Below are 16,845 nucleotides of genomic sequence, written 5' to 3'. Positions count from 1 at the left end.
CGAGGTTACTCAGAACAGAGAGGAGCACTACCCACTGGCATCCTTGCTGATACAGGTATTTCTTCCCCCAACACAGAGGAATGTTGAGCTCCTTTGAGCTTAGGTAAAAGACATCTATAGTGCCATAGCTCTTCTCTAAAGTATATGCGCAAGATAGAAGTAAGATAGCTGTGGAGTAAATAAACTTGCAGATTGGTTTGTCAAAATGCAGTCTGCAATTTGACATATTTTCTCCCTTTTTTCTTTTTTTTGAAAGGATATGTGGGGCAGAGGGGGCCAGCCAAATGGGAGGCGTTTTCCAGACCTGTGAATTCAACATTCCGCAGCCAAGCTCAAAAATTCCTGCTGTTCGTGCAAAAAAAGGACAAACAAGTCCCTTTCATGTCAGCTATGTCCAGCTGGAAATGTCACAGCTTTGTCACAAAAGAACAAAGCATGCCTGGTGTCTGTTCTCTGAAAAGGTCTCTTAATTCAAACAAAAGAAAAATATTCACATCTGGAAGGGGTCATAGGCAAGAGGGCAGGAGTGGAGGAAGCAAAGTTCAGATGGCAAATCATAGCAGCCGCTGTTTGTCCAATTACGGTACTGCCTCTTCAGGCACTTACTGATCCCGGTAAAGAAAGAAAGCCAAGAGTTAAAATAGCAATTTTATTATTGATTGACCCCACAGGGCCAGATAAGACACACCTCTTCACTTTTGCTCCATTCATCATGATGGAACAGTCAGGCTGAGTGAAAAGATCCCTTGTGACCAATAGTACCTCTAGCAACAGTACCTCTTTTTTCTCCCCTTCCTCCTTTTTTAAATTAAATATATATATATATACATTGTTATTTATGAAGTTCAAGATTCCTTTAAAGAACACAACCTTCACTTTCAAACTATGTACATATTGAAATCCTGCCCTTTCCAATGGGTTTAGTTGACCATCTGTTTCTGTAAAGATTAAAACCTTCTAGTGACTGCAGGGTTGGGAGGCTGTATCAGAACTGAGCCATCGGAAAAATGAAAAATTAAATGTCCGATGAGATCAGATTAAAGGAGAAGAGAATAAACTTGAGAATAGGACTTCACTGGTTAAGCAGGAAACATCAACAGTAGAAGTTTGCACTACAGTCCTCACCTAAAAGTTTTCTTCTTCTTCAAAATGCAGTGCTTCTGAAGATGAAAAGCCTCTCCTAGGCTGCCACCTAGCTCGTTAATTTCTTGCATTGTTTTAGGAGCTATTTTAAAAGCCTCTTTTGCTCCAGCCCTTACTGCACTGACTCCTCCCTTTAGAGCTGGTATTTTGTCAGAAGTTTTAAGAGCGATAAAAACTTGCTGCCAAGTCCCTTTCTTCTCCACAATGTGTTTTATAACCCAGCGTGTAGTTTAGTCTGTCTAAACACTGCACTAGTACACTGCCATCAGTTTCCATGGAGATGATTAACTCCTCCAAAGCCAGAAAGCTTTAGTGAGCTTTTTTTCCTTTCCGCATATGAAGAACATGACAGCATTTACTAAAATCAGCCTACAGAAATATCACATTTTCCAGACAGTCTTAGCAAATGTAAGGATTTACTTTTTCTTCAACCCATGCAGTCTTAACCAAACTTGCATTCAAGGCATTTACTGGAATGGGTTGCTCTTTCCCCTCAAGCTGCTCTTCCTTTGCATTGCTGCAATGTCTGTAGGCATGACAGCCCCAGACATACCAACTTTTTGAACTATGTTGTCTCAGAGCAAAGCCAAGGCTTGAGATATAATGAAGAGCCCAGAAGAGAGAAAGGAAAGATGAAGGGAAGACTTTGAACTCAACCAGAAAACAGAGTAGAAAACGGAAAAACTTTGTGCCCTAAAGTTTAGGAGCACCATTATATGAAACGTCATAGTTTACTCTGAGTCACTTATCCGTCTAGTAAAAATATTCTGTCAGTGTGTATTTATTACAAAAATATATTTAATACCATTTTTGAACTGAAACTACCTCTTATCTATTATGGCATGACCTAACCAGAGCAAGAAAACAGTCCTTCTCCCAAAATGCAGCTAATGAAGGCCACATGCTGCCATCAGCTTTTGCTGTGGAAAAACTGTTTCCCAGTCTCACTTTCACAGAAAGGACAACCTCCCTGGCAGTTGCCACTTAGGTGGCACACTTGTTTATCCAAACTATGAAAATGGAAACAGAAGTTTAAATAATTTAGTTTCCTGGAAGAATTTCCCAGTATAAAACTATTTTATGAATGTTTTCCAGGCTATCGTCACTGAAACAAAGTGCAACCTTCCCACCACTTTTAATATGGAATGGGTTTTTGGCATTCAGGAGCAGATTCACTATATAAACTAAACATGAGTAACCAGGCACAACTGCAGCTTCTGTAGAACTGAAGGCAAGAGATATTTTGCCACTAACCTTGGCTACTGAAAGGCTACTGGCAGCATTCATAGCAGTGGGTGTTCTGCTGCAGTGAGAATTACTTTCTATTTGACTTCCATAGCAGTTGCCAGGAGGATTTCTTTGCAGACTCTACTCTGAGTCAGTACCATGTGGGTACCAGCAGTGCAAAGTCCCTGGCCCCTTTTATGCTGTGCTACTAAGACAACCTACAGAGAAGGCAGGAGACTTCTTGGACTTGTGCCATCCTCTCACCACTGCTGAAGTGACAGCCTGTATTTACCATTACATAGACATGAGTCCATGTAATGGTAAATACAGGCTGTAGCTCAAAGGACACAACCAATTGATTTCGTACACTTTGCCACGGAAGAGCTAACAAGCAACAACAATATCTTGTTACCCACCCTCGGCCACAAGAAAGCCAACAAATTTGGGAACAGAGTCTCTATTACCTCCTCCTCAGAGATTTTTGGTGCTGTCCTTGTCCTCTACCTAAAGTTAGTGTAACGAAAAACCCTAGGGATGCTGAAACCCATAGTGGAAAATATCAGTCAGGATCCAGGGAAAGCGTTTCAACTTTCCCAAAAGTGTGCAGGTATATACACCTCCCACAGCTGCAAAGACCACAGCACAGCATGCAGAAAGCCTGGAGACACTTGGTACCTGCTCTTCTAGCCCTTCCCAACGTTACAAGCACAGCACTACAAGCCTGTGAGAGCCTCACCTCCAACCAGCAGCCGTCACAGGCGGCTTCCTGGCTTGGGAGAACCCATCCTAATCCTGCCTCCTACTTCTTGTCACCAAGTTGAGGAGGAAGTTTTGGCAGCCTACACCTCCAATTGTGTTTCTGTCCTGCTGTACAAAATATGCCACTCTAACAATGCCTGATTTCTTTAAGATACTTCTGGGAAAGGCTGCTGCCGCCGTGGGACAGGGCTTGGGAGGGCTGGGCGGGGGTCCGCCACCACACGCCTCTCCTCTTACCAACCCAGACGTCTGCGGCAGCAACAGAGCTAAAGCCGCTCCTGGAAAGTCAGGTCACCGCTGTGGGGTGTGACCCGCCTGCCGCACCTCTGCCCTCACTGCGTGCCTCGCGGGACGCGGCTACCTGGCGGTGACAGCCGCGCTGCTGCCCGCACCCCTCAGGGTCCCGGGAGCTCTCGGCTTCCCCTGAGCCCTCCCGGCCCGGGCGGCTGCGGGGCGGCGGCACTTACCGATGTCGGAGTTGCAGAAAGCGTCCTGCGGATGGATGGGGACGCAAGTGCAAGCCTCCACCACCAAGTCCCGCAGGCTCCAGCTACACAGGAACACGACGAGGAAGCTCAGCCACGCCGTCATGTTGCCCCCGAGGTGCCTCCTCACTTCTGCGGAGCGGGAAGCGGCCGATGCTGTGTTCGGCTGACTTTATTCTTGCTCCCTAACAGCCCGTGCTCCGCGGCTGCCTGCCCTGCCCCTGTCTCTCTGGCTGGCTCGCTCGCCGGGACGGTGCGGGTGCGGAGCTGCGAGGAGCTGAGGTGCTGAGCGCTGCAGGCAGAGCGGGACCAGCGCGCGGAGTTATACCCGGCTCGAGCCGCTCGCGCTCCGGGGGCGCCGCCGCGCGCGGCCAATGGCAACGCCGCATTACCTCATCGGCGCGAGCGCGGGGCGGGGCCGCGCCCGCCGCGCCTTATAGGGAATAGAGCGGCGCGCGGCGCCCAGCGCGCGGGGGCGCGGCCCCGGTTCTGGCCCGACCGCGGTTCTGGCCCCGGTTCTGGCCCCGGTTCTGGCCCCGGTTCTGACCCCGACCCGCTCCGATCCGACCTGGACCCGACCCGCTTCGCTCCCGGTAGCGCGGGGCGGGGGAAGCCTCGCTCCGTGCCGGCTGTAGCTCTCCCGTAGCGGCGAGTGTCCGCCCAAGCCTGTCACACCCTGCCCCGGGCCGGCCCGCGCCGCTCCTCAGGACACCTGGAGAACGCTTGCGGTCCTTGGACAGCTCGCGCTGCTTCCCTTCAGTCCGCCTGCAAACTGACTGTAAACTGCAGGCACACCACTCAGGCTATTCCAAAGAGCTCTCTAACGCACAAGTGAAGTGTGCTGCTTCTTTTCCTGTCCCAACAGGCCGTAGAAAGAGGATGGGGGGAAAGGACAAGACCTATTCTGAACTGTAAACCAGGATTTTGCCCTGAATGTTTTTAATCCTGCTCAGATGCTCCTTCTCCACCACCCAGCAATTCCCCTTCTCTGGCCTTTCAGTCAGAAAGCGGTCATAACCTGCTAAAACCAAGCTGGAAAAAGCAGTGTTGTATCTACCCAGGCACTCCCAACATTTAATCTCAAAGTATATTTCAGCAGAGCAGCTTTAGTTGAATTTAGAGAAATGTCCTGTTTGTTTTGTTTTCCTTTATCCCCTTTTGAAGCCATAAATTTCCATCAGCTGTAGAAATGTAAATGTTATAGAAGAGCTGGGACTGTAAGGAAGGAGATTGCCAGCTGCATGATACAGACAGCCTTATTATCCTCCAAAGGGGACTGAGGGGTGATTAATCACAGTATCAAACCAGTGTATATAATGTCAGAGTACTTTCCACGGGGTTTACAAGACTTAAGTGCGTCTAGTTATAAATTATGCTGGTATTAAAGGCCAGGGACCAGCTGTCCTAATTTCTGTATAGTCAGCTAAGTCTTTAGATTTACAATTCTGCTCCATCTGGGTGAAACACAGTCTTCCTACACCTTTTCTTTAATCATACAGTCCATATAAAATTAAAATCTCCTGTCTTATGGAAGCACAGGATTTTATTTGGAGCATTGGTAGGCAAAAGCTTCAGGATGGGTGTTGTCAGTAGGGATCAAAGTTGCAATGCCAGCAGTGGGAAACACAAGTTCCTATCCTCAACAACCTGTGTGGCAGCTTTGCCTCACTGTGCTTCAAATCCCTGTGTCATGGGATAATAGTGTTGGGAGCTACTCAGGAATGTGCATTAGTGAACACAGTGAAAAAATCAGATGGTGCTGAGGTACTAACGGGTCCTATAAGTATGTGTGAGACAGGGTATTAAATAAATCATTCTGTTTAGGCACCTCACAGTCTGAACCATTGGGCCCAAGTTGCAATACAAGAAACCCTGTTCAAAAAATATTTTAGGTACTTAGACTGTCCGTTCAAGGTACTACAGGTGAAGCTGGATCCCTCAGGTTGGGTGGATGTCATTTCAGTCTCACTGGCCGTAAACAAGGAACAACTCCTCCAACCTCAGCAGAGTAACACGGAAGAAGAATGAGGTGTGTCTGGCACTCTCATTTTTCCTTTGTTGTTGTAAAAAGTTTGATATCCACCAACATCATGATACACCTGGCCTATCAACATCTCAGATCAATATCTGAGATAAGTAGAATTCTGCCAGAACCTGACACTGGTGTAAGTAAGGGAGAGTTTGGCCCACACACAACTAGATTATAATCACAGCTCCTGCACCACTTCCCTTCGCTCTCTGGCCAAGTAACTCCCCTGAATATGTTTCTTCATTCCTATAATAACACCTTTCTTGTGTGTTCCGAGGACTAACATGCTAAATGCTTTGTAATAAGCTTCTAAGCTGTTGGGTGCTGTGTAAATGCTGAGAGTCTATGATATACAGATGCAGGACACATTCAGAGGAGACTGAAAAACAAACCCACTTTCTCAATATCTGAAATGGGAGAGGAAGGGGCCCAGAAATTACTGAAGTTCCACAGGGCCCTCCAAGGTATGGAAGTAGCCTGCTTACAGTGAGGCTGACCAAGCTAGTTAAAATGACACCAAGTTTGTGCTGATTGCAGGAACTGGCTCACTTTTCAGATATAATCCAGAGAAGCAATCAGATGAAAAGGAGTGACACAGCTTGATCCAAGGGCTGGGCACATCTCTTCAGAAGGGATGGGGTGCAGGCTGTCAGTATGGCAAGGCTTACCACTATCTTCTATACCACTGTTTGGGAAATGATCCAGAATTTTTTTTAGTGCTTTTATTATCATTGCCTGGAGTAGTAGTACCTGTGTTTGATCAGGGCTTAGCTGATTCACCTGCTTTTTTTACACTTAGATATTCTTTTTCAGAGAGATTCATTTCTCTACAGTAGTTGGGGTGCAGTTTTTTCAATCAGGACTGGATACTGTACATTAAGAACAATATTTTTTTGCCTCTTGAAGAGTACACTTCACACAGAGAAACCAGATTGTGCTGTATTTGTAAAGTACAGGTAAATTATACTCAGGAAAGTTCAGTCTGGCCAGTGGCCTGCTCAAGGCCTTTGTTAAATACTTTAATCTGCCTGTACACTCATTTTATCATCTGCAAATAGAGATATTCTATGTTATCATCTGATAATATCCATTAGATATCCAATATTAGCGTCTCCCCTTTAAAACCTACTGGCAAAGTGACTCTGAAAAAGCCAGGCAAAGATTCTGAGCGTTTATTTATATGAGAAAATATTGATAATGGTGTCAGATTAACAGAGAAAGTCAATGAAGGAACTGAAAGGATAATTATCTCTGAATTCCTCTTCTATGCCCTGTCTGCATGGGAAAAACTGCAAAGGGAAAAAAAATAAATAAAAACTGTCATTCTGCTTCTTTGCTCAGATAAAACTTTAAACCTTATATGGCCATAAAGACGGCAGCATTGAAAGAAGGAGAAAATAGACACCTTGATCTTCATATGAGAAAATTTGAATTCACGTTTGGTTAATGTCCCCAAATAAAGAAATCTATGTTATTCCAGTCTTCCATCAAGAACACGCTGCTGAACACAATTAAGGATCTCTCTGCCTTACCGAGCAGCCACACAACTTCATGCTGTGACCCCGTCGGATCCCGCAAGCCAAGCATGACTGGGCTGGGTCAATAGCTGGTGTGAAAATTCCCAGGAAAAGCCATGTCCCGCAGGTGGTGTTGACTGAGCTCAGCGTCCTTCTCCCCTCCACCGTGCAGGAATGTGCGCGGCAGTGCTAGGGGGCAGTGCACTGCAAGAGATGGTTCGACCTCCGCGCCTGGAGCCAGCTCTACGCAGGACCTAAAGAACCGATTCTTCGGAAAAGGAAACATATTAAGCTGGGTGTCATTTAAATTTCGGGAAGGAGAATTACCTTCTGCTTTCAGATACTCATATTAGTTTACATCAGGTGCATGTTTACATCATTTTCCTTCCACAAGACCTGCCTGGAACCAGGGACAGAGACTGAGATATGAACTAAAGGCATGTTCACTTGCCTTCTGATCACATTTCATTGTGAGGGATGCCGGCTGCTTCAGTACAGAAGGGCTTCATCAAACTACAGCAACTGCTGGCAAAAAAAAAACCACATACCAGGAGGGTTGAGAGAAAGAGAGAGAGGGGGAGGTGCAGAGAGAGAGACCCCACTATCACCAGAGAAAAATACCCTGACAAATGTCACATGTAGTGGTTGGTAACACTTCAGTTCATCACCAGATCTTAGCTGACTTAAACTGAGCTTAGCATGAATGAAATCAGGAGAATTCAACCTGCAGTTCAACAGCCCTGCCACCTCCTTAACAATATATTAACTTTAAAAGCTTCTGAAGTAAGGGCCCTTTTCTATTTTAATTTTTTGACAGCAAATTGACTTGATTCATGAGTGTGGAGTCTTGCCATTAGCATTCTAAATTGTCCACCTGACAAGTTGCTCAAAAGCATCCTCTTGTCCTAAAAACTTTTCTTGAAGTTGATGATCTTTATATCTTTTGCAGCAGCTCAGCATCATGCCCTCTAGGAGGTCTCATTGTTTTTATGCATGAGGGGAAGGGTAGGTGTTTTCAGAGCTATGTGATGTTCTTTCTACAGCACACTCCTGCCATCTTGTAGAACAGTAGAGAATGGTCATGCATTGTGTTAGAAAAAGGTTCTCATATTTCTTGATTATCTGCTTCTTTTTCAGTAAACTGTTTCTTTTCTAACATTGTCCTCTGAGATGTTTTGTTTAAAATGTTTGTATTTGCTATGATTTAGGTGTGTGAAACAAGTTGAAAAACTCCTATTAATTCCACCGTTGTATCTGTGAACTTTATATGCTATTTAAAATGAGAATACTCCTTCTTCAAAAATGTCTTTGATTCTATGAATACATACAAAAAAATTCATTTGATCTCTTTCTCTGAGGTTGCAAAGGAATTATGTCACCTTCCTGTCTGCAAGCCAGACATAGGTAACACTCCATCCCATTCCCAAGCTTTTCATTGCAGGTACACCATTAAATTTTCATCAGCTCTAACAGTTCTATACTGTGTTCAGTCTTCAAGAATCCTTTAGAGACTGTGCCCACTGAGAGCACCCAGCCTGGTAGCAGACTGTAGGCACCATGTGTTTCCAGGAATATTACATTATAAAGGGTTGTGGAATATGAAATCACCCCTCAGTAGTTGGGTATCCTTCAGTCAGGCTGTGATGTGGCATCAGCTGCAGAAGAGTAACCAGGAAATATCTTTTAACAGCCTTATCAAGCTAAAAATGTTTCCTGCACATGACCATGCTCTTTGGCCCATATCCAGCAAAACACTAAGGCACATGTTCAGCTTTAAGCACACAAGATGCTCTACTGAAGTCAACAGAACCATTTACATACACAAAGTTAAATATAAGCTTAAGTGCATTTCTGGACCAGGGCCAGAGGGCTCAGTACCATGCAGGGTTCAAGCCAGGAGGCAGTGATTAGATGGTCTGACAGAATCCGGGAGGGAAGGACATGACGTGATTTGCTTGGTTCTACCTGCCTATGCCTCATTCCAAGCAACTAATGTTCTCTCATTTTTGTTTATAGTAAGTCTTTCCATTTCTCTTGTTTTGCTTTCCTGCCGCTGTAGCCATTTTCAAATTGAAGTTTTGATTTTGTTTTTTAAAGCCTTCTAAATGCATCAATAGCTTTAAGTGACTGAACAAAGAGATTTCAAATAGATGAAGTACTTCAAATGGTAATAAGAGCTGGTGTTCCCAGAGCTTTGGAGGCTGCACTAAATACAGAAGAGAGTGAGAGCAATTGAAAATCACTTTTCTGTTGTTCCTTTGTATGAACTGGTTTCTGGCTTATGCAATGCACAGTAATTAAAATGACTGGAATGCCTCACATTTTTAAGAGAGCTTTAAGGCAGCTCTGTGGCATTGCAGCCAGCAGAGTTCATGAGCAGATTCATGGCTGCAATCGAGGTTTGACGTTTCTATCCACGTAACTTGAAGAAGACAATATCTCTGTAGAAGCCTTTGAGGGGAGGCTTCTACAATATCTCTGTAGAAGCCTTCCCTTGAGGAAGAAGGGATAGACACAGAAACGCAGTAACATCTGCATCAGCTCCAGGAGCAGCTATGGGGCAAATCTTCCTTTTGATGGGATAAGAGCCTAAAGGTTGGTGTGGTTGTCAAAGATTTCATTGCCTTCTCTCACTGTAACCTTTAATGTCCTGCTCAAACTCAAGTGTGGGACAGAAAGCCTGCCAGACTGGCATGTCTCTCACAGATGGTTGCCCTCCCTGTGATGTTACTCTGCTTGGCAGGGGTGAGGGATTATCTTGGTGCTTTTCTGCTCCCCCAGCACAGTCCAGTATTTCATTTTCAACTTTTCCAATTTTTTCTTTTTACTGGAGGTGGCTGACCACTCCATCCCCAGTTTTCTCTCAACTACTGGCCTGGCTTTTCATAGTGATGATTGGCCACAGAGGAGCAGGAGAGCTGAATATAGCCTCCCTTGGGGGGAGAGCTGGCTGACCTAAGGACATGACCTTTTTGGCATGTTGAACAGCTAGATCCTTCTTCTCTCATCTCTCTGAAGGCTTCTCACCAGCCTTCTGAAGGCATGGACTGAGCCTGCTTCCTCATCTCTCAGCATAATCTTTCTCTCCTTCTCATCAGAGGGCACTGTCAGGATACATCTGCTTCCACAACCCCCTGTGAGTGTAGGGAGGTAGAGAAAGATCCCAGGCAGGAGGCACTAATCCTGTATCTCTTAGACCATCCTGAGGCTATGAGAGCTGCAGCCCCTTCATGTGCCAGTCCCTAGGATGTGTCACTGGTTTTAAAGCATGTTGGAATCCCCTAAAATTACCATACATATGAGAAGCAGAAAGAGCAGCACCATGGTGCTTGCGTCCCTTTTTTTGTTTCTTTAAAGAGCCTGAAGATAGTATTGGGCTGTCTGGTGCGAAGGAAGGGTCTTTTCTTTACCTGCAGAACAGGTGCAAGTGCAGGAAAAGTTGATGTCTTGAGTTACTTCTCCCTGCACAACCTTCAGAAACTTCCTGTAAGAATAAGCCAGTCTCCTCATGCCCATAGTGCAGGTGTTACCAGCCTCTCACCTGAAACTGCAAATTAAGGTATTAGTTACAAGAACAGTCTCTAGTGACAAGGATAATGTCCCAGCAGGGAATGAACTCAGTGACTCCTGTCATGCATGCCACTGCATGATGTCAAAAGTGAGAAGCAGTTCCTCTGTGTGGAATTGCTCCAACATAGGATTTTTCTTATAAATCCAGACTTTTTCAATGCTTTCCTTCCTGTGCTCCCAAATCTATGCTGTATTCTAAACAGTAGCTGACTGCTCACTGACATCAGGCCCTTCCCTCAGACTCACAGTCCCAGCCAGGAGAAGCTGGGGAATTTCCGATGGGAGATTTCAAGGACGGATCTCTTTCTTCTCTAGAGCAAAAGGCAGCACTTCTGTTTCCTCACTCTTTTGGAATTTTTATCCATAAATCTTGGCATTCGGTGTGAGACAAAAGATGAGGAGATGGTAGATCTGCAGTCTAAAGTGAGAACATTTATTTGTTTATTGTCCTGCTCTTCCCAAGCGAAGAGTAATGCATTCCTCAAAGGAACTTCTCAGGTCAGCAATGTGAGTTCCACACCTAATGTATTAATGTCAGGAGTGAAAAAATCATTGTTTGATTTAGCACAGATGTGCAAAAATAGTATTCTTTGTCCACTGAAAACAGAGCTAATCCACAGCCTCTCTTCCCCTTTCCTTTAATCTGACAGCCTCTATCCCTTCACTGTGCCTTTCTGAGAGGTGTTTCAGTGAGAACTACCCAGAGCTGCAGGAACCAGGAAGATGTAGTCTATCTGTACAGAATACATACCAGGAGTTGAACTCTGAAGGTACCAAAGCTTGACCCTGTGCTGTGAGCAAGCAAACACCTCTCTGTAGCTTTGCTGTTTGTAGCTGTGCCACCAAATCTCACACAGAGTGTTGGCCAGAGTCTGGCATTATCCCAAGTGCCTTGCAGTGGGATCCTGGACTGCGCTCCAAAGCAGTGGCTCATCTCAAGTGCTAAGAGGTTGGAGAGGGACTGAACACTTTTGGCAGAAGCAGGTGTCCAGTAACAGCTTAGCACAGCACATTCTCTCTTCTCCCTTTCCTCTTTCTCTCCCTCTGCCTCTGCCTGCCTCTCCTCTCCAAGGTAACTGCAAGAAGAGATTGAATTCTCACCACACAGGCCAGGGAGGCAGAAGGGTTCTCCCTAGACACCTAGCTGAGGTCAGTGAGGAAAGTGCTCTCAGAGTAAAAGTTATGCAATGCATGGGAGGAATCCACAGTTTTAATCATGGGATAATTAATGGAAAATAATAAACAAAGGGCTGAGCAACAGCAGTTTCTACCAACAGAGATATGATTCTCCAGCAGACTTTCCCCAGCACCTGACAGTACAAAAGACAGTAGATAGACAAGTATTTTATGTGTTTACATTTTAGCTGTATCTTTATGTTCCCTAGATTACAACCCAGCATTTTTTAACCAAAATCTTGCTTCCTTTTCCCTCAGTTCAAGTTCAGCAGAACCACCACAAGACCAGTGAGGGGAATGGGAGGGCAGGGGTGAAGTTCTGCGCAGTGCCAACAAATCCTTAGTGCAGCTAGGATAGAAGGCACTAATCTGGTCTCTGTTTCCTCATAGGATAGCTGTGGGTGTACCTACTGAAGGCATTTCAATTCCCCTTTCCAGTGCTGAGACTGAATGAGCTGTTGCTGGAAAAAAACTTCTTCCATTGATACTTAAATAAAGTCTCTTCTGTGCCAAAGAAACAGGATCATCAAGAAGAGCACAGTGCACCCCATGAAAAAGCTAGGGAGGCAATCTTTTACTTCATTTGAAATTGACTTCCCCATCCAGAATAAAACTTCACCTTTGAACACCATGTATAATGGCAAGTTAGCCTAGAGAGGCTAATATATAGCATAATCTGTGTATGGATGTAAGCAATAGCATTCCAGAGAGATGGCTGGAGGAAACCCATACTCACTCCTAGTGACTGCAAGAGCATTTCCTTCTCCTTCTGCTCCTCCAGAACCTACCTCCTTAGCTTAGACAATGTCTCCAAGTCCCCTAAGGTGTTTTCACATGTATCAATGCAATCACTTTTAACAATTTTTTTTCTCCCTGAAATTGTAATCTGAAGGATTAGGTAGTCATAGCCATTTGGTTTTATTTTGAGAAAAGGCTTTTAAAATAGGAAGGAGAAAATAGGACAACCTGGTGCTGCCAAATAACCCAACTTATTCCATCAGGCATTTCTGGGAAGAAGGAGGGAGGGAAGCTTTTAAAGCCATGCCTGTGGCTGCATATAAGGGACAGTTCTCAAAGGATTCCCCTAATCAGATTCTGAAGAAGATGGGCTGTCTCTTTGTAATTCATTCCATGTCTTATTCTAAGATTATATGCTCTGGTCACGTGAAGATTTACAGTCTCAAATTTACTGGCCTCAGAGAATCTGAAAGAATTATGCAAGAAATCATGTTCTTTCATAACTGAGGCCTCACACAGCCGTGCTTCCTAAAGACTGCTTCTAACTCGATATATGGCCCCTCTAGGGCTTTGTGAGCCCTTCTGGGGAAGAGAGAAGGGGAGGAAAAAGGGGAGTTGCTGATGATTGCCATATGTGAGAAGCATCCCTGTCTGCACGTGGGTGTGACGTCCGTGTTGTCACAGAGGCCGAGCTCTGCAGAGCCCCCATTTCCTGTTTCCAGTCAGAATCTTGCTGCCAGAGCAGGAATTCCATATCACTCTGTACTGCACTTACAAAAAAGGAAAATTATGGCCAATGGAGGGGGAAGGGGTGGGGGAAATCCTCTTAAATAGCCATGTAGGATGTCTGGGCAGGGATATGAGCCAGGAGTCCTCAGAGGCAGTAGAATAAGTGGGAGTTTAGCAAACAACCATTTTCTTCCTTTGACTAGTGTTCCTTAGAGACCTCAGTACTCCAGTTCTCATAGCTAATTTTAGCTATTTGTGGTTGGCCTGTTCCTAATGTTCCTTTCCTATCTCTCTCACACACACTGAACCTTGGGATAGTCTCTGTGGGTTGACAGATGACGTGAAAACCTCTAATCTGCAGGTCAAATATCAAAAAATGAAGTGGGATCGTGCAACTGGAAACATAATTTGCTTTTTTTCCAAATAAGGGAAATATATTCATATTTGTAGTTCTTGGCATACCAAGTTTATGAGGTTTTTTAAAAGTGTATGAGGGGAATGACCTATTCTTTAAAATTTTATGGTAACCACCAAAGATGTTATCATCCCATGGACACTGCCTTTCCTATGCAGGCTATGACTGATATGCTTTCATTATGTTTTGGCACTGCTCTTTGTTAGAAAAACCAAAACCACATTGTCCCAAACACTGTACTGATACATAATAGGCAGGATGAGTCCCTGCCAAAGGGCATCGAGTGCACATTAGAGAGGGTTTAAAATGAACATGGTGGCAATAAATGTGCCATACCAGGAGGGAAGGAGCTTGCAGCTTGTGGCATTTGTACTGCAGATACCACATTCAGGGAACTCTGAGTCTTACCTGCTTTACACTCCTGTGGTGAATTGATGTCAATGCTTTATCTAACATGAGGTTTGCTGTACAGATTGTGATGAGTCTAAAGTCCAGAGGCACCACAGGGTACAAAAGAATGGTAAAAGGGTAGGGATGACTCCTCTTGTCTCAACCAAATTTTTCCAGAAACATGAGCAACAGGTGGCTCTTTTTCTTCCACTAAATTTCTCATGGATTCCCTCTCCTGATTGCCTCTCCTCTCCCCATACAATCTGTAGAGGATGCAGGGGAAAGTGTGTGCTCTAAGTGATGGATGTGTGGGACTGTGGACATTAAAAGGGTTTATGGGCCCTTAGATGCTGACTCTGCTATGTAAGAAAATTTAGTTCAAGGCCTGGAAATTGTGTCACTAACCTTTTTTCAGCTGATTGATTTCAAAAATCTTAGAGTCAGGTGAGGAATCCTGAGAAACTTGATTAGGAGGAGGAAAAGGTAGTTATTATGTTTCTCAAAGACAGAAAAGCAGTATTCCTTGAGAATAGGCCAGAGGCCAGATTTACATTATTAATTAGAGAGACACCTCTGGTTTTGTGTTGGACCAGAAGCAACAGACTGACTAGGGTATCTTGGACAAGACTGCCTGTAGCACCCTGCTCTGGCTGGCAGGAAGCAGCCAGTCTGCACATAAAACAGACCTCGTGAGCTGCTTTCCTGGGAGCTCTGCTGATGGCTAAAGGTCCTTTAATTTTTAAGTGTTGGCAGTTTGATTCATTTTCAGACAGAGATAAGTCCTGCCTAAACTGGAGGAATGAATGGAGGGAATCTCCCCCCGCTACACCCCATATATAGGTTGTCCTAATAGTCCCTGAACAGATGAATGGGGTCATGTGAGCCCGTGAAACTCTATCTGTTTTGGAGGAATGGTGGGTGTGGTGCTGTGGTCATGGACAGATATATGTGTTGCCTTTCACAGAGAAGCTCACTGTCCTCCAAAGACTGAATATCAACAAAATCCTTCCTGTGGGGACTTCCAGTTCTGCCCAAGCCAGCTGTAAATTCCTTTGAGGCTAAGACTAAGAAAACTGGAATCCTGGGAGGGCTTTGGTACAGTCCCAAAACCATTTCCACTGAACCTTCCCAAAAATATGGTTTCTCTGACCCAGGAATGTGAGCTCTGTAACAATGCAAAGCTGAAGTCCTAGACTGCTGGAATTAACCAGTATTAGCTCATTGCATCTTTAGCTCTGTCTGTCTCGGCTAACATGAAAATCATTTTCCCTCTGGGACACAGACTTGGTTCCATTTTTGTGTAGCACCTGGCACAATGGGGATCTTGGCATTTGAGTGAGGTGCTACCTCTATATAAGCAAATTTAAAAATTCGTGGGACCCCTACTTTCTTCTTTACTGCTTTTGAGTTGATTATTTAAGAGTAAGCAATCATAAAGCATCTGAGTGAGCTGAGCAGAGCTAACGGCTGCTTCAGCCAGGAAATGCCTGAGGAGCAGGGAAAACAGAGACTGGAGTATAAATTGCTGTAGCACAGTGGAACAGAATGCATGAGCTGGTACAGACTCGCTGAAGCAGGAGATATCAGAAAAGTAGTTATGTACACAGAGAGCTCCTCTACTGGTCCCAGCAAAACTGGAACAAAACTACATTTACTCTACAGCAGGTGAAGGTCCAGTCCTCCAAACCCCGGGCAGCTGGCCATCCTGACCACTGGACCTGCCAGCTGCCTCCTCACTTGTCAGACCTTCTGCTTTTGCCTTCTGTCCCTCATCATCTGTTTGTCCTTTTCATGGGAGAAGTCCCTTCCAGTTGTCACCCTCTGCATGAGCCAGTTGAAACGTTTGCCTCCCCTACCAGGACAAGTTTCCTTCACAATTTTTGTGCTTCCTTGCATGATACAATTTCTTTTCTGAATGAATATTCGCAGTGTTCCCCTTTTAAACACGGAGGTTCTAGAGCGACGTAACACCTCTTGGAGCAAATGCCTTCCCTAAAAGCCTTGATGTTGAGACCCCAAAAGTCAACACTCTGTCTTCCAAGGATATAGAATGTAATCCAGGCATGGCTCCCTTGCCTGTGGTTTCTGTGTTGCAGTGAAGTGTCCAGTGAGCAGCCAGCCAGAACAGCCACCAGCATGCCAGAAAGGGCATGTCAAGGGTGGGAAGGAAGAGTGGCTGCACCACATTGTGTTCCAGGCATGTTTAGCTGGCACGTGGTCCCTGAGGGACTGCTGGATGCTGGAGTATATTTAGGGCAGCTTCTGGGCTACTTGAGCTCACAGTGAGAGAGGTAAGGCAAAATCATGCAGCTGCACCCAACTCCTAGAGACTGTCTTCCCACTGCTTGTGAGAAAGGTCTGAGCAGAGCAGAGAGAACTTAGACCCACATCACACTACACACCAACTTCTCTGCCTCTTCCTACCTGCCAAAATATGAGGGTGAGAGTTCCAGTGAAAACTTTCTTCTGGAGTAGGGAAAAAGAAAAATAAAGAATAGCCAGGTGGTTTGCTGTGCTCACACTCTTCTTTGCAACCTAAAGTAGCCCCACAGACTGACATGAATGATCTTATTAACTTGTGCTCACATGAAATACACACAAACACAGAAGTGGGGAAGGCTTTCAGGGCTGTTCCCAGCTCTGAAGCAGCTCTTTGACAGGGCTAGA

The 16,845-nt window shown here is 45.1% G+C and overlaps 2 protein-coding genes across 3 annotated transcripts in view; one reads left to right on the top strand and one right to left on the bottom strand.

Moving 5' to 3' along the window:
• TIMP3 (TIMP metallopeptidase inhibitor 3) overlaps positions 1-3,923 on the bottom strand; it is a 37,507-nt gene extending 33,584 nt beyond the window's left edge. The window contains exon 1 of the mRNA XM_066551038.1: positions 3,597-3,923. Coding sequence (XP_066407135.1) covers positions 3,597-3,720 — 124 coding nt within the window. The 5' untranslated portion in view covers positions 3,721-3,923. The remainder of the gene's footprint in view (positions 1-3,596) is intronic.
• The window catches only part of SYN3 (synapsin III), a 190,256-nt gene that overhangs the window by 96,343 nt on the left and 77,068 nt on the right, over positions 1-16,845 (top strand). The window lies entirely within an intron of this gene.

Source organism: Molothrus aeneus, chromosome 5 (assembly GCF_037042795.1).
Source record: "Molothrus aeneus isolate 106 chromosome 5, BPBGC_Maene_1.0, whole genome shotgun sequence".
Taxonomy (NCBI): Eukaryota; Metazoa; Chordata; class Aves; order Passeriformes; family Icteridae; genus Molothrus; species Molothrus aeneus.
This window is presented reverse-complemented; position numbering and strand designations above follow the sequence as displayed.